At 42.2% G+C, this 25366-nt stretch overlaps 1 protein-coding gene across 4 annotated transcripts in view; it reads right to left on the minus strand.

Annotated features, from left to right (window-relative positions):
• Positions 1 to 25366, minus strand: part of LOC112225196 (growth factor receptor-bound protein 14) — a 69845-nt gene that overhangs the window by 32636 nt on the left and 11843 nt on the right. For all 4 annotated transcript variants that reach the window (XM_024388916.2, XM_024388919.2, XM_024388918.2 and 1 more), the window contains one exon: positions 23815 to 23947. In XM_024388916.2, coding sequence (XP_024244684.1) covers positions 23815 to 23947 — 133 coding nt within the window. The remainder of the gene's footprint in view (positions 1 to 23814; positions 23948 to 25366) is intronic.

Raw genomic sequence — 25366 nt, forward strand, 5'->3', positions numbered from 1 at the left:
ACCCAACTATAACATTTTCCGTCAAGATAGAACTGCCAAAGGGGGAGGAGTTGCAGTTTACTGCAGAGAGAGCCTGCAAAGTAATGTCATACTTTCCAGGTCCATACCCAAACAGTTCGAACTACTAATTAAAAAAATTACTCTCTCCAGAAATAAGACTCTCACTGTTGCCGCCTGCTACCGACCCCCCTCAGCTCCCAGCTGTGCCCTGGACACCATTTGTGAATTGATTGCCCCCCATCTAGCTTCAGAGTTTGTTCTGTTAGGTGACCTAAACACCCCGGCAGTCCTACAATCTAAGCTAGATGCCCTCAATCTCACACAAATCATCAAGGAACCCACCAGGTACAACCCTAAATCTGTAAACAAGGGCACCCTCATAGACGTCATCCTGACCAACTGGCCCTCCAAATACACCTCCGCTGTCTTCAACCAGGATCTCAGCAATCACTGCCTCATTGCCTGCATCCGCTACGGATCCGCAGTCAAACGACCACCCCTCATCACTGTCAAACGCTCCCTAAAACACTTCTGTGAGCAGGCCTTTCTAATCGACCTGGCCCGGGTATCCTGGTAGGACATTGACCTCATCCCGTCAGTTGAGGATGCCTGGTCATTCTTTAAAAGTAACTTCCTCACCATTTTAGATAAGCATGCTCCGTTCAAAAAATGCAGAACTAAGAACAGAAATAGCCCTTGGTTCACTCCAGACCTGACTGCCCTCGACCAGCACAATCCTGTGGCGGACTGCAATAGCATCGAATAGTTCTCGCGATATGCAACTGTTCAGGGAAGTCAGGAACCAATACACGCAGTCAGTCAGGAAACAAAGGCCAGCTTCTTCAGGCAGAAATGTGCATCCTGTAGCTCTAACTCCAAAAAGTTCTGGGACACTGTGAAGTCTATGGAGAACAAGAGCACCTCCTCCCAGCTGCCCACTGCACTGAGGCTCGGTAACACGGTCACCACCGATAAATCCACGATTATCGAAAACTTCAACAAGCACTTCTCAACGGCTGGCCATGCCTTCCTCCTGGCTACTCCAACCTCGGCCAACAGCTCTCCCCCCCCGCAGCTACTCTCCCAAGCCTCTCCAGGTTCTCCTTTACCCAAATCCAGATAGCAGATGTTCTGAAAGAGCTGCAAAACCTGGACCCGTACAAATCAGCTGGTCTTGACAATCTGGACCCTCTATTTCTGAAACTTTCCGCCGCAATTGTCACAACCCCTATTACCAGCCTGTTCAACCTCTCATATCGTCTGAGATCCCCAAGGATTGGAAAGCTGCCGCAGTCATCCCCCTCTTCAAAGGCGGGAGACACCCTGGACCCAAACTGTTACAGACCTATATCCATCCTGCCCTGCCTATCTAAGGTCTTCGAAAGCCAAGTCAACAAACAGGTCACTGACCATCTCGAATCGCACCGTACCTTCTCCGCTGTGCAATCTAGTTTCCGAGCCGGTCACGGGTGCACCTCAGCCACGCTCAAGGTACTAAACGATATCATAACCGCCATTAATAAAATACAGTACTGTGCAGCAGTCTTCATCGACCTTGCCAAGGCTTTCGACTCTGTCAATCACCATATTCTTATCGGCAGACTCAGTAGCCTCGGTTTTTCTGATGACTGCCTTGCCTGGTTCACCAACTACTTTGCAGACAGAGTTCAGTGTGTCAAATCGGAGGGCATGCTGTCCGGTCCTCTGGCAGTCTCTATGGGGGTGCCACAGGGTTCAATTCTCGGGCCGACTCTTTTCTCTGTATATATCAATGATGTTGCTCTTGCTGCGGGCAATTCCCTGATCCACCTCTACGCAGACGACACCATTCTGTACACTTCCGGCCCGTCCTTGGACACTGTGCCATCTAACCTCCAAATGAGCTTCAATGCCATACAACACTCCTTCCGTGGCCTCCAACTGCTCTTAAACGCTAGTAAAACCAAATGCATGCTTTTCAACCGTTCGCTGCCTGCACCCGCACGCCCGACTAGCACCACCCTGGATGGTTCCGACCTAGAATATGTGGACATCTATAAGTACCTAGGTGTCTGGCTAGACTGTAAACTCTCCTTCCAGACTCATATCAAACATCTCCAATCTAAAATCAAATCTAGCGTCGGCTTTCTATTCCGCAACAAAGCCTCCTTCACTCACGCCGCTAAACTTACCCTAGTAAAACTGACTATCCTACCGATCCTCGACTTCGGTGATGTCATCTACAAAATGGCTTCCAATACTCTACTCAGCAAACTGGATGCAGTTTATCACAGTGCCATCCGTTTTGTCACTAAAGCACCTTATACCACCCACCACTGCGACCTGTATGCTCTAGTCGGCTGGCCCTCGCTACATATTCGTCGCCAGACCCACTGGCTCCAGGTCATCTACAAGTCCATGCTAGGTAAAGCTCCGCCTTATCTCAGTTCACTGGTCACGATGGCAACACCCACCCGTAGCACGCGCTCCAGCAGGTGTATCTCACTGATCATCCCTAAAGCCAACACCTCATTTGGCCGCCTTTCGTTCCAGTTCCTGCTGCCTGTGACTGGAACAAATTGCAAAAATCGCTGAAGTTGGAGAGTTATCTCCCTCACCAACTTCAAACATCTGCTATCTGAGCAGCTAACCGATCGCTGCAGCTGTACATAGTCTATCGGTAAATAGCCCACCCAATTTTACCTACCTCTTCCCCATACTGTTTATATTTATTTACTTTTCTGCTCTTTTGCACACCAATATCTCTACCTGTACATGACCATCTGATCATTTATCACTCCAGTGTTAAACTGCAAAATTGTAATTATTCGCCTACCTCCTCATGCCTTTTGCACACAATGTATATAGACTCTTTTCTTTTTTTCCTACTGTGTTATTGACTTGTTAATTGTTTACTCCATGTGTAACTCTGTGTTGTTGTCTGTTCACACTGCTATGCTTCATCTTGGCCAGGTCGCAGTTGCAAATGAGAACTTGTTCTCAACTAGCCTACCTGGTTAAATAAAGGTGAAAAAAATATTTAAAAAATAGAGATCTAGCTAAATTCCATACCGTCACTAGATCACCTGGCGTGTGCTACGAAACAGTGAGTGACTCACACGACTCCGGTCTCACCTCGTTGTTTGCTTGTAAACAAACATGAGACTGGGGATTACTGGTAAATTTCATAATATAAAAATAATGGGAAACTACGTGGCAGGCTGACACCCTGTTACGCAAGTGCAGCGTCAAAAAGGAACTTGTGGCTGCAAGGAGCCAAGGTAAGTTGCTAGCTAGCATTAAACTTATCTTATAAAAAAACAATCAATCTTCACATAATCACAAGTTAACCCTTTCATATGTGAGTTCCAAATATCTCTAACGGTCACCCCAGCTTGGGGTTTTTTAGGCACGTGATGTTAGAACTAGAGGTTGACTGATTAATCGGAATGGCCGATTAATTAGGGCCGATTTCAAGTTTTCATAATAATCGGAAATCTGTATTTTTGGGCGCCGATTTGCAGATTATTATTTTTTTTTTTACACCTTTATTTAACTAGGCAAGTCAGTTAAGAACACATTCTTATTTTCAATGACGGCCTAGGAACATTGGGTTAACTGCCTTGTTCAGGGGCAGAATGACCGATTTTCACCTTGTCAGCTCGGGGGATCCAATCTTGCAACCTAAACTAGTCCAAAGCAATAACAACCTGCCTCGCTCTCGTTGCACTCCACAAGGAGTTATGCGAATGCAGTAAGCCAAGGTAAGTTGCTAGCTAGCATTAAACTTATCTTATAAAAAAACAATCAATATTGGGAATATTGAAGACTCATGTTAAAAGGAATATGTTCTCATGTTCTGAGCAAGGAACTGAAACGTTAGCTTTCTTAGATGGCACATATTACATATTTTACATGGAACATATTGCACTTTTACTTTCTTCTCCAACACGTTGTTTTTGCATTATTTAAACCAAATTGAACATGTTTCATTATTTACTTGAGGCTAAATTGATTTTATTGATGTATTATTTTAAGTTAAAACAAGTGTTCATTCAGTATTGTTGTAATTGTCATTATTACAAATAAATCAAATAAAAATAACTAAATAAAAATAAATTACATTATAAAAAATGTTTTTATTTTTTATTTTTTTAAATCGTCCGATTGATCAGCATCGGCTTTTATGGTCCTCCAATAATCGGTATCGGCGTTGATCGGTCGACCTCTAGTTAGAACGTTCTCTCCATTCCAGAATGTGATTGTTACGCAACAGTACATTTAATCCGCGTTGCCCTCAAACCAAGGCACGCAGCCTGTTTTTATTTATAGGCTGTTTTCAACTTGTCAATTTCAAAATTATTTTCTAAGAACAGTTTGAATTGAGGTGTGTTCCGCCTCATTCATTCACATGAAAGTAGTCATTTTTAATTTTGCGGACCAATTAACAAAATTCCTCAAACACTTCCCAATTGTTTCTGCAGTTCAAGTCTGCAGACATTTGCTCATCTCCCGTCACACACACACACACACACACACACACACACACACACACACACACACACACTCCGTCTGTTGCCTGCATCGCAGTCATAGTTGTTTTCGTGACCAATAATAACTTTGAAATGTGTGCATTTCTATCAAAGTGCCTTATTACGTTATAGTTTCTGCATGTCATGTCGTTTCTACTGTAGCATAATATTTGTGTGTATATTTCTTATAACCACAGACATGCGAGGTAACTTTACTCATTTCATAACCTTTATGATGTTATACTCAATGCTTAGGTAGCTAGCTACATTCCTCTATTAGCTCTGGAAAACAATGCTAATTGCGTCAGAGAAGTGTTAGCATGTGTTGTATTTTGAAGCTACCCTGGCCTTATGACTCCCAAGTGCCAGAGCTGTCTCAGTGCTAGAAGCGTCACTACAGACACCCAGGTTCAAATCTAGACTGCGTTTCTATCAAAGTAAGTGCCTTATTACGTTATAAATAGTTCCTGTATGTCGTGTTATAACGTTTCTACTGTAGCTCACTGTGTGTATGGCATAATATGTGTATATACACCTTATAACCGCAGACACGCGAGGTAACATTACTCATTACATAACCTTTATGGTGTTATACACTGCTCAAAAAAATAAAGGGAACACAAACCACACAATGTAACTCCAAGTCAATCGCACTTCTGTGAAATCAAACTGTCCAGTTAGGAAGCAACACTGATTGACAATAAATTTCACATGCTGTTGTGCAAATGGAATAGACAACAGGTGGAAATTATAGGCAATTAGCAAGACACCCCCAATAAAGGAGTGGTTCTGCAGGTGCTGACACAGACCACTTCTCAGTTCCTATGCTTCCTGGCTGATGTTTTGGTCACATTTGAATGCTGGTGGTGCTTTCAATCTACTGGTAGCATGAGACAGAGTCTACAACCCATACAAGTGGCTCAGGTAGTGCAGCTCATCCAGGATGGCACATCAATGCGAGCTGTGGCAAGAAGGTTTGCTGTGTCTGTCAGCGTAATGTCCAGAGCATGGAGGCACTACCAGGAGACAGGCCAGTACATCAGGAGACATGGAGGAGGCCGTAGGAGGGCAACAACCCAGCAGCAGGACCGCTACCTCCGCCTTTGTGCAAGGAGGAGCAGGAGGAGCACTGCCAGAGCCATGCAAAATGACCTCCAGCAGGCCACAAATGTGCATGTGTCTGCTCAAACGGTCAGAAACAGACTCCATGAGGGGGGTATGAGGGCCCGACGTCCACAGGTGGGGGTTGTGCTTACAGCCCAACACCGTGCAGGACGTTTGGCATTTGCCAGAGAACACCAAGATTGGCAAATTCGCCACTGGCGCCCAGTGCTCTTCACAGATGAAAGCAGGTTCACACTGAGCACATGTGACAGAGTCTGGAGACGCCGTGGAGAACGTTCTGCTGCCTGCAACATCCTCCAGCATGACCGGTTTGGCGGTGGGTCAGTCATGGTGTGGGGTGGCATTTCTTTGGGGGGCCGCACAGCCCTCCATGTGCTCGCCAGAGGTAGCCTGACTGCCATTAGGTACCGAGATGAGATCCTCAGACCCCTTGTGAGACCATATGCTGGTGCGGTTGGCCCTGGGTTCCTCCTAATGCAAGACAATGCTAGACCTCATGTGGCTGGAGTGTGTCAGCAGTTCCTGCAAGAGGAAGGTATTGATGCTATGGACTGGCCCGCCCGTTCCCCAGACCTGAATCCAATTGAGCACATCTGGGACATCATGTCTCGCTCCATCCACCAACGCCACGTTGCACCACAGAGTGTCCAGGAGTTGGCGGATGCTTTAGTCCAGGTCTGGGAGGAGATCCCTCAGGAGACCATCCGCCACCTCATCAGGAGCATGCTCAGGCGTTGTAGGGAGGTCATCAGGCCTCATTTTTACTTGTTTTAAGGACATTACATCAAAGTTGGATCAGCCTGTAGTGTGGTTTTCCACTTTAATTTTGTGTGACTCCAAATCCAGACCTCCATGGGTTGATAAATTTGATTTCCATTGATAATTTGTGTGATTTTGTTGTCAGCACATTCAACTATGTAAAGAACAAAGTATTTAATAATAATATTTCATTCAATCAGATCTAGGATGTGTTATTTTAGTGTTCCATTTATTTTTTTGAGCAGTGTACAATCATGCTTATGTAGCTACATTCTTCTATTAGCACTGTAAAACAATGCTAATTGCGTCAGAGAAGTATTGGCTTGTTGTATTTTGAAGTTACCCTGGAAAAATGGGAAAAAAAATGTTCTTATACCACTTGGTCGTTTTCCAAGTGCATTCCACAAAGCTGTTTATCATGTCCGCCTTATCCACTGCCCCCATTTTGAGGTTTATAGTCAAGTACGCAGTCTGGTTTGATTTTTCTCTCTCCCGTCAGGTGGTCCACCTTTCCTGTGGTCGACATGATTGCTGTATGGACAGTGGAGAGGACATGGATGTCTCGTTTGTCATGCCACTTTACTGCCAGCTGATGACATTTCTTATTTTGTATAACGGGTCATTTAGGATGGCAGTAGCATTGTTGATGAAATGCAGTCATCACAGCATAACTAGGAAGCAGTCTTGGGAAAAGAAGGTGGCAAGGAAGGGAGTTGCAAACAGGATCTGTGCTCCAGTATTCTCTTAGGGAGTTCTTCTTAACTATCCGCGTGAGAAGCACGGTCACCAGGAAGGTATACATTTCACTAATTGTGGTTGTCCCCCCCCACTCCTGGCTCTCTCTTCTCCTGTAGCTCCAATGCATAGCGATTGGTCTCTGCTATGCCTCCCACCAGCTCCTCTGTCAGAAACAACTTGAAGCACTGCCTCAGATGGAAATGGCAAGGGGCGTTGCACTCCAGACTGGGATTCATCAAAGCAAATAGCAGGGCCAGGAGGGGTGAAATGGCTGGCAGCCTTCCAGCTACCACAGAACTCCTGTACTTCATCCACTGCCGGTCTGCCTCCATCACCACCAGCATCTTCAAAGGGAACTGGGACTATGTCAGTGGACAAGGGGTCCTCAGATTCAGGGATCTCAATGGCTGGGGGGCAGCTCCTCACTGTCACTGTCAGAATCTGATTCCTGACTTTCAGACTCCTTGTCAGATTTTTTTTTAAATCTCCAGAATTTCCATCCATTAACTAATGACCTCCGCTCACAAACTACATACATAAGCAACAACACTGAATGGCTCAGAGTGGGAGTGAGAGGTTACGTGATTGACTGCCTGCATGCGCCATTTGTATCAATAAAACACTATCAGAAAATGTTTTGTGTGGTAATTATGTTTTCCAAGTACCGGTGATAAATCATGCATTTCAATTCTTGCATAGATTGTAATGGGCACATGTGTGTAAAATACTTTTTTGAAGGTTTTACTGATTATGATAAGCTAAGCTAACTCCAGCTATGTGTGGAACCATGTTTTTATTTATTTAAATTTTACCTTTATTTAAATAGGCAAATCAGTTAAGAACAAATTCTTATTTTCAATGACGGCCTAGGAATAGTGGGTTAACTGCCTGTTCAGGGGCAGAACGACAGATTTGTACCTTGTCAGCTCGGAGATTTGAACTTGCAACCTTCTGGTTACTAGTCCAACACTCTAACCACTAGGCTACCCTGCCACCCTGCCGTTTGTAGATATAGAATGCATTCTGGGTTTAACGTAATTGTCTGTGGGACCAAAGATGCTATAACAAAATGAGGTGAGTAAGGGTTCGTTCGCTCATTTTGAGAACTTCAGGAAGTGAATGGTGGGATGTCAACAATGGTAGACGACACATCCATTGAACATGCAAACAGACCAAACTCATCTAGTCTTCTCTTATTATCTTTGGTTTCTGTGAGGAAAAAAAGCATGGCAGCGCGCTGAAACTTAACGTCGGATTACTTTCGATTTCTAGAAAGTGTTTAACTCAATTATTTTGATCACCTGTGATGTGATTAATTATAAATAGCAATTGCTATTAGCTAATTCATAGTAGTTTGTCAGCCGAGAGTTATAAAATATGACCGCTTGTGTTGCGTCAATCTTTCCTCAGTTAGCGCTAGGACAAATCTAGCCTACATTTTTCCGGTTTGGATGAATGTGTTATGCTATAGATACTTTTAGCGAATATCTGAACATTGCATCCAAAAATAAACTGCTCACATTCTGGACATAACTTTGTAAGGACTGTTCATATAAATAGTTTCTGAAAAAAAAGTGTGGCGAGCTCAAATGTTGATTGATGCATCATTTGAAACTGGCCATTCGAAATAAGCGTTCTAAAAAAGCTTTCTAAATCCCAGGGGTGTGATCGTATGTGTCAGGGACCACTGTAGAACGATCACACCCGTGTGATGGTACGCGTGAAAGGATTAGCTATTTATGGTTGATGATATTGCTAGGTTCACTAGCTTGTCCTGCGTTGCATATAATCAATGCGGGGATTGTTAATTTATCATCGAATCACAGACTATTTCAACTTCACCAAAAGGGTGATGATTTAACAAAAGCAAGTTGCCGAAAAAGCAATCTTTGCACAAATGTACCGAACCATAAACATCAATGCCTTTCTTAAAATCAATACACAGAAGTACAGTGGGGCAAAAAAGTATTTAGTCAGCCACCAATTGTGCAATTTCTCCCACTTAAAAAGATGAGGCCTGTAATTTTCATCATAGGTACACTTCAACTTCAACTACTATACAGACAAAATGAAAAAAAAAATCCAGAAAATCACATTGTAGGATTTTTTAATGAATTTATTTTCAAATTATGGTTTCTCATTTTGTCTGTCATAGTTGAAGTGTACCTATGAAGAAAATTACAGGCCTCTCATCTTTTTAAGTAGGAGAACTTGCACAATTGGTAGCTGACTAAATAATTTTTTGCCCCACTGTATATATTTTTAAACCTGCATATTTAGTTAAAAGAAATTCATGTTAGCAGGCAATATTAACTTGGGAAATTGTGTCACTTCTCTTGCGTTCAATGCAAACAGAGTCAGGGTATATGCAACAGTTTGGGCCGCCTGGCTTGTTGCGAACTAATTTGCCATAATTTTCATAATTATGAGGGTTGTGCAATGGAAAAGCAATATTTAGACTTAAGGTTGCATCCATTCGATAAAATACGTAACGTTTCCGTATTTCACTGAAATAAAACGTTTTGTTTTCAAAATGATAGTTTCCAGATTTGACCATATTTATGACCAAACACTTGTATTTCTGTGTTAATTATATTATAATTAAGTCTGATTTGATAGAACAGTCTGACAGAGGTGGTAGGCAGCAGCAGGCTCATAAGCATTCATTAAAACAGCACTTTACTGCGTAAGCCAGCAGCTCTTAGCAATGCTTGAAGCGCAGTGCAGTTTATGTCTTCAAGCCTATCAACTCCCGAGATTAGGCCGGCAATACTAAAGTGCCTATAAGAACATCCAATAGTCAAAGGAATATGAAATACAAAAATGGTACAGAGAGAAATAGTCAATGCGTCATAATTCCCAAAATAACTACAACCTAAAACTTCTTAACTGGGAATATTGAAGAACTGGGAATGATGAACCACTAGCTTTCATATGTTCTCAAGTTCTGAGCAAGGAACTTAAAACATTAGCTTTTTTACATGGCACATATTGCACTTCTACTTTCTTCTCCAACACTGCGTTTTTGCATTATTTAAACCAAATTAAACATGTTTAATTATTTATTTTTAGACTAAATTGATGTATTTATTATATTAAGTTAATATAAAAGTGTTCATTGAGTATTGTTGTAATTGTCAATATTGCAAATAATTTAAATATTTTTACATTTTTATTTTTTAAATTAGCTTTTTTTTGGTCCTCCAATGAATCGGTATTGGCGTTGAAAAATAATAATCCGTCGACCTCCAGTAGATACAAATATAGAGTTGAAGTCGGAAGTTTCCATACACCTTAGCCAAATACATTTAAACTCAGTTTCACAATTCCTGACATTTAATCCTAGTAAAAAATCCCAGAATAATATAATTATTTATTTCAGCTTTAATTACTTTCATCACATTCCCAGTGGGTCAGAAGTTTACATACACTCAATTAGTATTTGGTAGCATCGTCTTTAAATTGTTTAACTTGGGTCAAACGTGCTGGGTAGCCTTCCACATTAAGTTGGGTGAATTTTGGCTCATTCCTACTGACAGAGCTGGTGTAACTGAATCAGGTTTGTAGGCCTCCTTGCTCGCACACACTTTTTCAGTTCTGCCCACAAATGTTCTATAGGCTTGAGGTCAGGGCTTTGCGATGGCCACGCCAATATCTTTACTTTGTTGTCCTTAAACCATTTCGCCACAACTTTGGAAGTATGCTTGGGGTCATTGTCCATTTGGAAGACCCATTTGCAACCAAGCTTTAACTTCCTGACTGATGTTTTAAGATGTTGCTTCAATATATCCACAATTTTACTTCCTCATGATGCCATCTACTTTGTGAAGTGCACCAGTCCCTCCTGCAGAAAAGCACCCCCACAACATGATGCTGCCATGCCCGTGCTTCACGGTTGGGATGGTGTTCTTTGGCTTGCAAGCCTCCCCATTTTTCCTCCAAACATAACGATGGGCATTATGACCAAACAGTTCTATTGATGTTTCATCAGATTGTACCTTTTGGAGAAATGTCCTCTGATCTTCGTCCCATGTGCAGTTGCAAACCGTAGTCTGGCTTTTTTAATGGCAGTTTTGGAGCAGTGGCTTCTTCCTTGCTGAGCGGCCATTCAGGTTGTCGATATAGGACTCGTTTTACTGTGGATATTGATATTTTTGTACCTGTTTCCTCCATCATCTTCACAAGGTCCTTTGCTGTTGTTCTGGGATTGATTTGCACTTTTCGCACCAAAGAAGATTCATCTGTAGGAGACAGAACACGTCTCCTTCCTGAGCGGTATGACGGCTGCGTGGTCCCATGGTGTTTATACTTGCATACTATTGTTTGTACAGATGAACATGGTACCTTCAGAAATTGTTCCCAAGGATGAACCAGACTTGTGGAGGTCTACAGTTTTTTTCCCGAGGTCTTGGCTGATTTATTTTGATTTTCCCATGATGTCAAGCAAAGAGGCCCCGAGTTTGAAGGTAGGCCTTGACATAGGTACACCTCCAATTGACTCAAATGATGTCAATTAGCCTATCAGAAGCTTCTAAAACCATGACATAATTTTCTGGAATTTTCCAAGCTGTTTAAAGGCACAGTCAACTTAGTGTATGTAAACCTCTGACCCACTGGAATTGTGATACAGTGAATTATAAGTGAAATAATCTGTAAAGAATTGTTAGAAAAATGTAGTGTCATGCAAAGTAGATGTCCTAACCGAATTGCCAAAACTATAGTTTGTTAACAAGAAATTTGTGGAGTGGTTGAAAACCGAGTTTTAATGACTCCAACCTTAGTGCATGTAAATTCGACTTCAACTGAATATATAAAAAAAAGTCTGGAAGCAGGGTGTCCGTCCGTCCAATGACAGGCCAAGCAGAGTGTCCAGTCCTTCCACTCTACCAATTTGGTACATCTAAAAAGAGACTCAGAATACATGTGGACGGACATCCACTAAACTAAGATTCTATGGTGCCCGTTATTGTGTGAAATTAGCCTCAGAATGATTGAAATCAATATTATGCACTTTCTATTGGCTATAGGAATTATATGCATGTTATTATGATTGTTATGCAATTGAACAATTTTATTGCAACGTAACCACCAATCTCACAAAAAACTAAAATATCACAACACATGACAGGCCTGCAAGAGCTGTCATGGGACAATTTGGTTTACGTAGAGAGTTTCATTTCCCAAAAGTAGGTTCTGCACAACCGCATGCCCTACCACACAAACAACCGTAGCGCCTACAGTACCTTGCAAAGCCTTGAACGGATTAGAGGGCTTTGTGCTAGCTTATTGAGGGCCATTGGTGCTGCAAAGACATGGTAGGAGCCATGTCCCTGGCATTGCCAATGGGATCCGACTTGAGGTTATGATCCAAAGTGCATAAGTATTCTATTTCACAAGGCAGTCACAGAAGTGCCTGTGATATGGCTGAGGGAGCAGAAGTAGTATAGGACAGATCGTGGTTCACTTACTCCCCTTATCACCCCATCTGCCGTCATAATCACTGGTTGCCATTGGCTCATGTCCCCCACGTCTTTCTTAGTGACAACATTTTGCACATTTTATGCACAGAGTTAATACCCCACATAAGGTGAAAATGATAATTGAACAATTGTAATTAAACATATATACACTGTCAGTCCCTACACAGTATGTAACATATCCAAACATCAAATACTGTGTCCGATTGTAATAAATCAGTGATTAAAGTGTCTACCCTACACAAACACAACTGTATGTCACCTTTTAACAATTTAAACAACTTTTAAACCACACAGGCATTCGGCATCTAAATAATACGTCATACAATATTAATGAATTCGCTTGAATAACATTTTAATATTGAACAGTTCAACATTTAATATTGAATGTAGACAATGATGATAGAACTCAAACAATGTGTGGCCAAACCGGTTCCTCGCATAAAACACATGGCAGAGAAGCAAAAATGATATGGACAAGGGCAAATTATATACACAGACTTTCTTATGAAAACGCACGGTTGACAGGGGCTCAGGCAAACTGCTTTCTCACGACTGGAATAGCTTTTAAAGCCCATGTAAAACAAAGGCATGTCAAGCAAAGGGCCTCGGAAATAATTCCGAACAGGCATTCAGGCCAACCACAGTAAACCAAAACCTGGCCAATCATGCACAAGCACACTGGCTGCTCCAATTGCCACGGCAACTAGCACCAAGGCAGACACCACCACTACTAACTCTAGCCCTGTCCCTATATCTTTTATCATTTAACACTACCGCCACCTTTTTTGTGGGACAAAGTGTTTCAAAAACAAGTAAAGCGTTCCCATTACTTTATCATGAAATCTGATGACATATAGACACTAATCTGCAGCTTTACATGTTGAGAGTAAGCAGTTTTGCCTAGAAACAGACTACCCTCAAAGACAGACTGGGGGACTCAAAAGACAGACTTGGCACACTCATTTATGGGGATAGGGAGGCTAGGGCAGTGATGTCACCGGTTTCTCAAGTGCTTGTGAAGATGGGTCGTGACCCTGCAACTGGGGGATTGTGACACATAAACAGCTGGGCAGTCTGACATAGTCCCTTTGTCTTGACAATGGCAAAGCTCAAAAGGCTGAGTGAAAGCCTGTCAGCCTAATCAGGTGCGAATGCAGCCCTCATCACGGTGTTACATAAGGAGCACATTGAGACAGGCTAACAAGGAGCCACACTGTTCAAGCCTGAGGTCACCAAGGTGTCATTATACTTCTTCACTGGTGAGAAATTGAAAAAAAATGTACTCTCAAAAAGCAAAAAGAGAATGACAAATCCATGCTAATCCCCTGGACTTTTATAAACAATAGAGCGAGGGGTGCATTAGAGAATTGCAATCACTATCTGATTTTCTAGTGTGAATCCTGGGTCAAGTGGAAAGGGGATCGGGTATAAAGGGCTCATTTGAGACTGCCATATCAAGCGAAGAGTGACAGCTTAGTTTATTTAGGGAAGATAATCAAGCACTACAGGCATCTACAGGAGAACAAACAATCACAACGTATTCTAAAACCGCACAATGCTGGGCACTGGAACAAACTGGAGAAAGGTAAATTTATGCTGAAAGCAACTCGTTCAAAGCTGAGGAGCGAGGTCTAACGCAGCTGATGTTCTTCGGGTTAGCGCTGAAATTTCAGGCTTCACCATGAGTCAGAGGTCTGAGTTGGGCTAACCCCCCCCTTCGCCTCATCCCCTCCCCCAGCCAGAGATGCCTAGTGAGTGTAATTAACACCTGCAGGGAGCCAATCACCTCCAGGGAATGGGTGATCTGGTCAATGAACAAGCCACAGCCAGCCTGACTTGACAGTCTCTGGGATAATATAGATCTTTATCAAAACTTTTCATTCTGACGTTCAGTCGTTTCTTGAAGCATAACCATCATTTTTAGCTGGAAACATAATGAGTGCGCTCCCATTTTAGCAAATGTAAACTCGTGTATATATATATATATATATATATCATACCTCACAAATTAAACATTGGCTCAAATTAAATCTGAGCAGTACAAAAATAGCATTGCACCTGACCTGCGATGAGAAGATGTTTTGATTCAAATCAAAATTAGATTTGTTTTGGTTTTACTTCACTATTTCCAAATTAATTTCTGTAGATCACGAACTGCAAAAACAGTTGTGTGACCATGTTGTATTTTTTTGCCGCAGTGCAAGCTGAAATAAAAAATGTTTTTATCTGAATTGAATGTGTGTACAGAGCACTCTGAATGGCGAAACATCAATTGCTGTTCCCCCCCCGTGACAGGTCTGGTTGTCCCACTTCGCATGCCATTCTCTGCTCTCATCGGAGATGCAGTATGTGAAATCTAACCAATCTAACCAAAAAAAAAGTGTTTTTCAAAGTAGCCACCCTGTGCCTTGATGAAAGCTTTGCACAGTCTTGGCATTCTCTCAACCAGCTTCATGAGGTACAGTAGTCACCTGGAATGCTTTTTAATTAACAGGTGTGCCTTGTTTAAAGTTAATTTGTGGAATTTCTTTCCTTAATGCTTTTGAGCCAATCAGTTGTGTTGTGACAAGGTAGCGGTGGTATACAGAAGACAGCCCTACTTGGTAAAAGACCAAGTCCATATTACAGCAAGAACAGCTAAAATAAGCAAAGAGAAACAACAGCCCATCATTACTTTAAGACATGAAGGTCAGTCAATCTGGAACATTTCAAGAACTTTGAAAGTTTATTCAGGTTCAGTCGCAAAAACAATCAAGCGCGATGATGAAACTGGCTCTCATGAGGACCGCCACAGGAAAGGTAAATTACCTCTGCAACAGAGGTAGAGACAACTGCATCTCAGACTGCAGCCCAAATAAATGCTTTAGAGTTCAAGTAACAGACACATCAACATCAACTGTTCAGAGGAGACTGCGTGAAATCGGGCCTTCATGGTCGAATTACTGCAAAGAAACCACTACTAAAGGATACCAATAATAAGAAGACTTACTTGGGCCAAGAAACACAAGCAATGGACATTAGACTGGTGAAAATCTGTTCTTTGGTCTGATGAGTCAGCCAAAAAAATGTGGGGGTCTTTGTGAGACACAGAGTAAGTGACCGGATGATCGCCGCAGGTGTGGTTCCCACTGTGAAGCATGGAGGTGGTGGCAAGACTGTGTGGGAGCAGCTTCGCTGGTGTCTTGGTCTAATTTATTTAGAAGTCAAGGCACACTTAATTAGCATGGCTACCACAGCATTTTGCAGCGATACGCCATCCCATCTGGTTTGCGCTTAGTGGGACTGTCATTAGTTTTTCAACAGGACAATGGCCTAACACCTCCAGGGTGTATAAGGACTATTTGACCAAGAAGGAGAGTGATGGAGTGCTGCATCAGATTACCTGGCCTCCACAATCACCCAACCTCAACCCAATTGAGATGGTTTGGGATTAGTTGGACCGCAGAGTGAAGGAATAGCAGCCAACAAGTGCTCAGCATATGTGGGAACTCCTTAAAGATGATTGGAAAAGCATTCCAGGTGAAGCTGGTTGAGAAAATTTCAAGAGTGTGCAAAGCTGTCATCAAGACAAAAGGTGGCCACTTTGAAGAACAGCAAATATATTTTGATTTGTTTAACAATTTTTTGGTTTCTACATGATTTCATATTTGTTATTTCATCGTTTTGACGTAGTCACTATTATTCTACAATGTAGAAAATAGTACAAATAAAGATAAACCCTTGAATGAGTAGTTGTGTCCAAACTTTTGACTCATACTGTAACATCCTACCGGTTACAGGAATAAACTCAGCAACAACAACAAAAAATCCCTTCTTCAGGACCCTGTCTTTCAAAGATAAATCGGAAAAATCCAAATAACTACACAGATCTTCATTGTAAAGGGTTTAAACACGGTTTCCCATGCTTGTTCAGTGAACCATAAACAATTAAGGAACATGTACCTGTGGAAGGGTCGTTAAGACACTAACAGATTACAGACGGTAGGCAATTAAGGTCACAGTTATGAAAACTTGGGACACTAAAGAGGCCTTTCTAATGACTCTGAAAAACACAACAACAAAAGATACCCAGGGTCCCTGCTCATCTGCGTGAACGTACCTTAGGCATGCTGCAAGGAGGCATGAGGACTGCAGATGTGGCCAGGGCAATAAATTGCAATGTCCGTACTGTGAGACGCCTAAGACAGTGCTACAGGGAGACAGGATGGACAGTTGATCATCCTCGCAGTGGCAGACCACGTGTAACACCTGCACAGGATCGGTATATACGAACATCACACATGCGGGACAGGATGGCAAGAACAACTGCCCGAGTTACACCAGGAATGCACAATCCCTCCATCAGTGCTCAGACCCTCCGCAATAGGCTGAGAGGCTGGATTGAGGGCTTGCAGGCCTGTTGTAAGGCAGGACCTCACCAGACATCACCGGCAACGTCGCCTATAGGCACAAACCCACTGTCGCTGGACCAGACAGGACTGGCAAAAAGTGCTCTTCACTGACGAGTTGCGGTTTTGGTCGGATTCGTGTTTATTGTCGAAGCAATGAGTGTTAGACAGAGGCATGTACTCTGGAACGGGATCGATTTGGAGGTGGAGGGTCCGTCATGGTGTGGGGCGGTGTGTCACAAAATCATCAGACTGCCTGTAATGATAACAAACTCAATCTAAACGCTGTGCGTTACAGGGAAGACATCCTCCTCCCTCATGTGGTACCCTTCCTACAGGCTCATCCTGACATGACCCTCCAGCATGATAATGCCACCAGCCATACTGCTTGTTCTGTGTGTGATTTCCTGCAAGACAGTGTCAGTGCTCTGCCATGGCCCGCGAATAGCCCGGATCTCAATCCCATTGAGCATGTCTGGGACCTGTTGGATCGTAGAGTGAGGGCTAGGGCCATTTCCACCAAGGCACCTGCAAGTTCCCTGACATTTCTGGGGGAAGAGTGGGGTAACATCTCACAGCAGGAACTGGCAAATCTGGTGCAGTCCATGAGGAGATGCATTGCAGTACTTAATGCAGCTAGTGGCCACACCAGATACAGACTGTTACTTTTGACCCCCCTTTGTTCAGGGACACATTATTCAATCTCTGTTAGTCACATGTCTGTGAAACGTGTTCAGTTTATGTCTCAGTTGTTGAATCTTATGTTCATACAAATATTTACACGTTAAGTTTGCTGAAAATAAACGCAGTTGACATTGAGAGGACATTTCTTTTTTTTGATGAGTTTATAAATTGCAGTGGTACTTTATAGATACCAGATATGATGAAGATCCCTGGTTTTCCAGATTTTTCATAGTGTTATATTGTTTTCAGTACTTGTCTTCTATTATCTCCAATGTATCATCCATGTACAAAACCTGTCTGTTTAGGATGAATAATAACCAACAATACCTTTACATTCAAGTATAGTGTAAGGGGCCTCCAATTTTTTAAATGGACCTTTATATTTACCACTTTGGGTCCTGTTTCAGTATTAATGAAATCAGACCTGGTTGAGTATGTGATAACCACTACTATAAAAATGGCAGATTAAAACATGCCAATAACAGTCCTCCACTGGTATGCCATTCAGCCCTGGAGTTTTCCCGGACTTAACTTTAATTGCGTCAAGAAGTTCCTCTATAATTCGTTGTTAATTCGCTGTTACTTGTGTATTATTAATAGGAAGAAAGACTTCCAATTAACTTTGGTTATGTGAAAATGGAGGAGACACACTAAAACATATGCTTAAAGTACTTTGCTTCCTTGTTCAAAATATTGTTTGGCGAATCATGGGTGACGCCGTCATTTGTAACTAGTTTCAGTAAATTATTTTTGGTAGAATGTCTATGTTGAAGATAACATTTAAAAGAAAGTGCATTTTTACCCCATATTCTATCCATTTCGCTTTATTTTTTATAATCCATTACACTTGATTTTTCTTGAAAAGGTTTCTCCATGTCTTTTTGTTTTTCCTCTAACGGATTCTGCGCCAATATTTCCTTTCTTAATATTATTTTTTTAAACTTTTGTTTTAAAGATGTGCCTTTAGAGGCCATGCAGTTCAATGCTCATCTAAAAGTGTCCCATACAATAAGGGGATCTGCTGTCAGTTATAAACTCTGCTGTCCTGGTTAAAACAAGTTGTCATCCAATAGGCTTTGATTACATTTCCAATATCCTCGCCCACAAGGAAATTATGTAAGAGTATATGCCAATTATTTGATGGTCCGACCGCATTCTGTCCCCATCAACAATTTATTTTACTTTTAGTGCCAGCGAGAATGACATAAGTAGTCAAGACAACTAGCTTGGTTTGAATCTCCGCCATGTACAGTTGAAGTCGGAAGTTTACACTTACGTTGGAGTCATTAAAACGTTTTTTTTTTTCCACCACTCCACAAATTTCTTGTTAACAAACTATAGTTTTGACAAGTCGGTTAGGACATCTACTTTGTGCATGACACAATTCATTTTTCCAACAATTGTTACAGACGGATTATTTCACTGTATCACAATTCCAGTGGTCAGAAGTTAAAAATACAAAGTTGGCTGTGCCTTTAAACCGCTTGAAAAATTCCAGAAAATTATGTCATGGCTTTAGAAGTTTCTGATAGGCTAAGTGACATCATTTGAGTCAGTTGGAGGTGTACCTGTGTACCTGTATTTCAAGGCCTACCTTCAAACTCAGGGCCTCTTTGCTTGACATCATGGGAAAATCAAAAGAAATCAGCCAAGACCCCAGAAAAAGAATTGTAGACCACCACAAGTCTGGTTCATCCTTGGGAGCAATTTCCAAATGCCTGAAGGTACCATGTTCATCTGTACAAACAATAGTATGCAAATATAAACACCATGTGACCTCGCAGCCGTCATACCGCTCAGGAAGGAGATGAGTTCTGTCTCCTAGAGATGAACGTACTTTGTTGCAAAAAGTGCAAATCAATCTCAGAACAACAGCAAAGGACCTTGTGAAGATGCTGGAGAAAACAGGCACAAAAATATCTAGATCCACAGTAAAACGAGTCCTACATCGACATAACCTGAATGGCTGCTCAGCAAGGAAGAAGCCACTGCTCCAAATTCGCCATAAAAAAGCCAGACTACGGTTTGCAAATGCAAATGCAAATGCAAAATGGGGACAAAGATTGTACTTTTTGGAGAAATGTTCTCTGGTCTGACGAAACAAAAATACAATTGTTTGGCCATAATGCCCATCGTTATGTTTGGAGGAAAAAGGGGCAGGCTTGCAAGCTGAAGAACTCCATCACAACCGTGAAGCAAGGGGCAGCATCATGTTGTGGGGGTGCTTTGCTGCAGGAGGAACTGGTGCACTTCACAAAACAGATGGCATCATGAGGAAGGAAAATTATGTGGATGTATTGAAGCAACATCTCAAGTTAAAGCTTGGTCGCAAATGGGTCTCCCAAATGGACAATGACCCCAAGCATACTTCCAAAGTTGTGGAAAATGGCTTAAGGACAACAAAGTCAAGGTATTGGAGTGGCCATCACAAAGCTCTGACCTCAATCCCATAGAAAACTTGTGGGCAGAACTGAAAAAGTGTGTGCGAGCAAGGAGGCCTACAAACCTCAGTTACACCAGCTCTGTCAGGAGGAATGGGCCAAATTTCACCCAACTTATTGTGGGAAGCTTGTAGAAGGCTTCCCGAAACGTTTGACCCAAGTTAAACAATTTAAACGCAATGCTACCAAATACACTCAATTAGTATGTAAACTTCTGACCCACTGGGAATGTGATGAAAGAAATAAAAGCTGAAATAAATCATCTCTCTCCTATTATTCTGACATTTCACATTCTTAAAATAAAGCGGTGATCCTAACTGACCTAAGACAGGGAATTCTTACTGGAATTAAAATGTCAGGAATGGTGGAAAACTTGAAATGTTTAAAAGTATTTGGCTAAGGTGTATGTAAACTTCCAACTTCAACAACTGTATATTTCACTAGGTCAGGATATTTAAGCCTCCATATATCCACTCGTTCCATTATATCCATGATATTCGTGATTTCCTTAAGTGCATAAAGGTGATCGTTTGCAGTGCGACTTCCTTCACGGTCCATTGAGGTATTTAAAACAATACTATAATAATAGGGTCTTGTATTGCTTGTAGGCTTGATAAATTATAATAAAGTGCATTTGTAAAGTATTCAGACCCCTTGACTTTCCACTTTGTTATGTTACGTTACAGCCTTGTTAAAAAAAATGGAGTAAATAAAACATTCCTCAATCTACTCACAATGCCCCATAATGGTAAAACAGGTTTTTAGAAATGTTAGCAAAATTTATTACAAATAAACAGAAATCTTATTTACATAAGTATTCAGACCCTTTGCTATGAGACTCAAAATTGAGCTCAAGTGCATTCTGTTTCCATTGATCATCCTTGAGATGTTTCTACAACTTGATTGGAGCCCACCTGTGTTAAATTCAATTGATTGGACATGATTTGCAAAGGCACACAGAGGTCATTTTAAGGTCCCACAGTTGACAGTACATGTCCTCGCCAAACCATGAGGTCGAAGGAATTGTCCGTAGAGCTCCGAGACAGTGTCAAGGCACATACCTGGGGAAGGGTACCAAAACATTTCTGCAGCATTGAAGGTCCCTAAGAACACAGTGGCCGCCATCTTTCTTAAATGGAAGAAGTTTGGAACCACCAAGACTCTTCCTAGAACTGGCCACCCAGCCAAACTGAGCAATCGGGGGAGAAGGGCCTTAGTCAGGGAGGTGACCAAGAACCCGATGGGTCCAGAGTTCATCTGTGGAGATGGGAGGACCTTCCAGAAGGACATACATCTCTGCAGCACTCCACCAATCAGGCCTTTATGGTAGAGTGGCCAGACAGAAACCACTCCTCAGTAAAAGGCATATGACAGCCTTCTTGGAGTTTGACAAAAGGCACCTAAAGGACTCTCAGACCATGAGAAACAAGCTTCTCTGGTCTGATGAAAACAGAATTGATCTCTTTTGCCTGAATGCCAAGCGTCACGTCTGGAGGAAACCTGACACCATCCCTAAAGTGAAGCATGGTGGGGGCAGCATCATACTGTGGGGAGGTTCTCTCAACAGCAGGGACTGTGAGACTAGTCATGATCGAGGGACCTCTGAACGGAGCAAAGTACAGAGATCCTTGATGAAAACCTGTTCCAGAGCTCTCAGGACCTCAGACTGGGGCGAAGGACAAGTCTCTGAATGTCCTTGAGTGGCCCAGCTAGAGCCCAGACTTGAACCCAAATTGAACATCTCTGGAGAGACCTGAAAATACTTGTGCAGCAATGCTCCCCATCAAACATGACAGAGCTTGAGAGGATCTGCAGAGAAGAATGGGACAAACTCCCCAAATACAGGTGTGCCAAGCTTGTAGGGTCATATACAAGAAGACTCAAGGCTGGAATTGCTGCCAAAGGTGCTTCAACTAAGTACTGAGTAAAGGGTCTGAATACTTATGTAACTTAAAATATATTATATATATTTTTTTAAATAAACTAGCAAAAATTAAAAAAAATAAAACTGTTTTTGCTTCTTCATTATGGTGTATTGTTTGTAGATTGAGGGGGGGGGGGACTATTTAATCCGTTTTAGAATAAGGCTGTAACCTAACAAAATGTGGAAAAAGTCAAGGGGTCTGGATACTTCCCAAAGGCAATGTATATTCCTTTTAGCCAGGTAAATACTGATCGTCAGTTCTCATTATCTGCTGAGCCATTACAATTGGCTATACTTATATCACCATAATGAAATACAAGTTTCAATTCTATTTATCAAAATATATGTTTGTAAACTTACCATTAAAAAGCACCATAATGATTGTGTCCGTACAGCTATACTATGGAATTCTCACTGCTACTAAGTAAACCTCCAATTGTTCTCCACTATTCCACCTGCTAAAACCTCCCCCCATCCCAAGTTGGACTGTCGTCCCAGTAACTGTCAGATCACCCCTGTCCACATGTATCCTAGGGCCTTTGAGAGACTGGGACCAATCATTTTAAAAAAGAGCACACAGTGCCACCCACAGAACAGAAGCAGATTAACTGACAAAAGCATTTCCAATGCGCTCACCTCGATTGTATACACACACATTATATATAATACACGGTCACACACACACACACACACACACACACACACACACACACACACACACACACCATTTTCCAAAGCATCAGACCTTGAGATTATTTTGTGCCACCAGGGCCACAATAATTTGCCCCTTCTCTGATTGCCCAAGTGTGCCAATTTCCTGCAATTCCACATTTCTCCATGGAGCTGAGAGAACATTTTGCCGTTTTAAAGCAATGTTTCTGCAGTTCTATGCATTTTGCCATGACAAACGCTGTTATTTTACTCAAACACAACAACAAAATCAAAAACTGCTAAATTCATTTTTCTATTCTCCCTGACTGTCTAGCTTTTAGTTTGATGATTGTTAGCCCTCTCTTGATAAATAATTACTTTTGGGTATGTCTATTTAGGGAGAAAATCTACATTTTCACTTTACATTTAAGTGTTACCCAAGCATGCACTGAAAGTTTTTCACTTAGGCACAGGAACACCATATGATGAGATCAAGCAGAACAGAACCAGGGTCCAGTGAGGAGTGAACACTGATCCAGTGCCAGGTTTCTTCCCCCCCTCACCTTTTTTTTTTTCTTTCTACAGAGCTGGTCAAAAGTAGTGCACTATACAGGGAATAGGATGCCATTTGGGATGCAGCCCATGGCAGGGTGAAGGACAGCATGCGTGGCGATACAACACCACCACATAGGCCTACATAAATACTGGGTCACCGACCCTCGTCTGAGCTCTTGGGTTGTACATGTTGTGCCATTAGAACAAGTGCGCTGTTCATTGTAACAGCTATTGCTGATGCAGAATCTAGGTACAAAGTCAGGATCTCACAGTCACATGTTCTTTGGGATTTCTCTGCAGCGTGTGTGCTTTGCATACTCACACAACTGGTTCTGCATCCTCACGCCCTGCAGTTCTAGACTTTTAGCTCATGCCAAGTATGAGCGAGTCATGCGAGAATTTGAACGTACACGTGTCTTGCGGCTTGTTTTTTTTTTAAAATCTGGCAGTGTCGTCCCTTCTAGGATCACATGTAATGCCGGAGGTCGTCCACTGGAAATCATTACAGGGGGACATTGTATTTTCTATTTGTCTGTGTAAAATAAAATATCTGCTCACCTGAGTTGCGCCACTTTTGGTCGAGGGTAATAAACAATCGGAGACAAGGGATGAGACGGTTGAGGGAATGAGTTCTGGGAAAAGGCTTGGAACAGGAGCAGCCAGCAGAGACTCCTCTCCCTCTTCAATTTTCCTGGAGAGAGACAAAGAATAAGTATATAAAACATTATACTGACAACCGCTGAGCTTGACTCTTAACACAAACAATATGCCGTCTGTCGGTCAGTCTTTCCATCTGGAATGAGGAGAGATAGGCATTCATGGTAATGTCATTGCAATGATATATCAGATGTTAGATGCCTGGAGCTTTAGGAGCCTACAGCGAGTCATGGGATCTCCTTAGCCTCTACCTGAGACATCGTATATCACTGTCAATACCCAAACTGAAGCATGTGTATTGCCAGAAACTACTGTATACCTCCTAGCTATTGTTAGTGCCTTTGCTGTGAATAATGTCTCTTCTGTACATTCGAGGGGATAAGTAGGACTGAACAGTTGATACTCCCAGACAGACACAGACATGGCTGACCGACAGTGAGACTGCGACTGTGTGTGTGTGTGTGTGTGTGTGTGTCCCCGCCAGTCAGAAGACACACCAAGCAGAGGGACAAACTGAATTTTGACTAGACGATAGATTACAATGCAGTGCGCAGCTTAGAAAGAACACTTGGAGCCGAGCTCGTTCCAAGTCTGCATAAATAACATTCGAACTTGACATCATTCAAGACAGAGTTTGGCTACCCTCTATACGTTATAGGCTACACACTGTAGAGCCGGGTCACCCCCGTTCACACGTAGTGAATCCACAACGGAAATACAGGCCTACGATCCTTATGATAAATCTGACATGGATTTCTGATTGTGTCTGTATGAGGGAGAGGCCACGATGGCCGCTACGCTGTTGACGTCACAAAAACTCAGCCAGCGTGTCCGTTTAATCAGTTCATACAAAAACGAGCAGAAAAAGCAACCCTGTCCGTGTGGGAAAGACCGGCCTGACAAAAGCACCACCACATTTGCCATTAGTATCATGAGAAGATATGAAAATTGAGATTTAACATGGTTTATATATGTGAAGGCATTTCACGGTAAAGTCTACACCTGTTGAAATTCAGCACATTTGACAAATACATTTGAGGGCCTTGAATGGTAAAAAGTGGCTCACATTGACATGTCCTTACTGCTATATAAACACACGGCAGTTACTGAGTTACTAATTACAAGCATCAAAGTAACAGGGGTTTGAGTTGAGGCCAGTTCTTTCAGCGCACTCTCAAAATTGGGTAAAACTATTCTCTCGCCGACAGTCGTGCATTTACCGGTACAAAGTCTACGGTGATTGTTCAACTGGGACCTCTGTGCCCTGCTGTTGCGAACACAAAAGGGTGTACTATTCCTCTGTAGGACAGCACATTGGACGAGCGCACTAATCACATACGTTAAATATTAACTTCGAGTCGCGAGTTACAGTATAAAGTAAGATAGATACGCTGAGACTTTAAGGAAATCTGGGGATATATATTACCAACACAAGGTGTGTGTTTTAGACTGT

Source organism: Oncorhynchus tshawytscha, linkage group LG26 (genome assembly GCF_018296145.1).
Source record: "Oncorhynchus tshawytscha isolate Ot180627B linkage group LG26, Otsh_v2.0, whole genome shotgun sequence".
Lineage (NCBI taxonomy): Eukaryota > Metazoa > Chordata > Actinopteri > Salmoniformes > Salmonidae > Oncorhynchus > Oncorhynchus tshawytscha.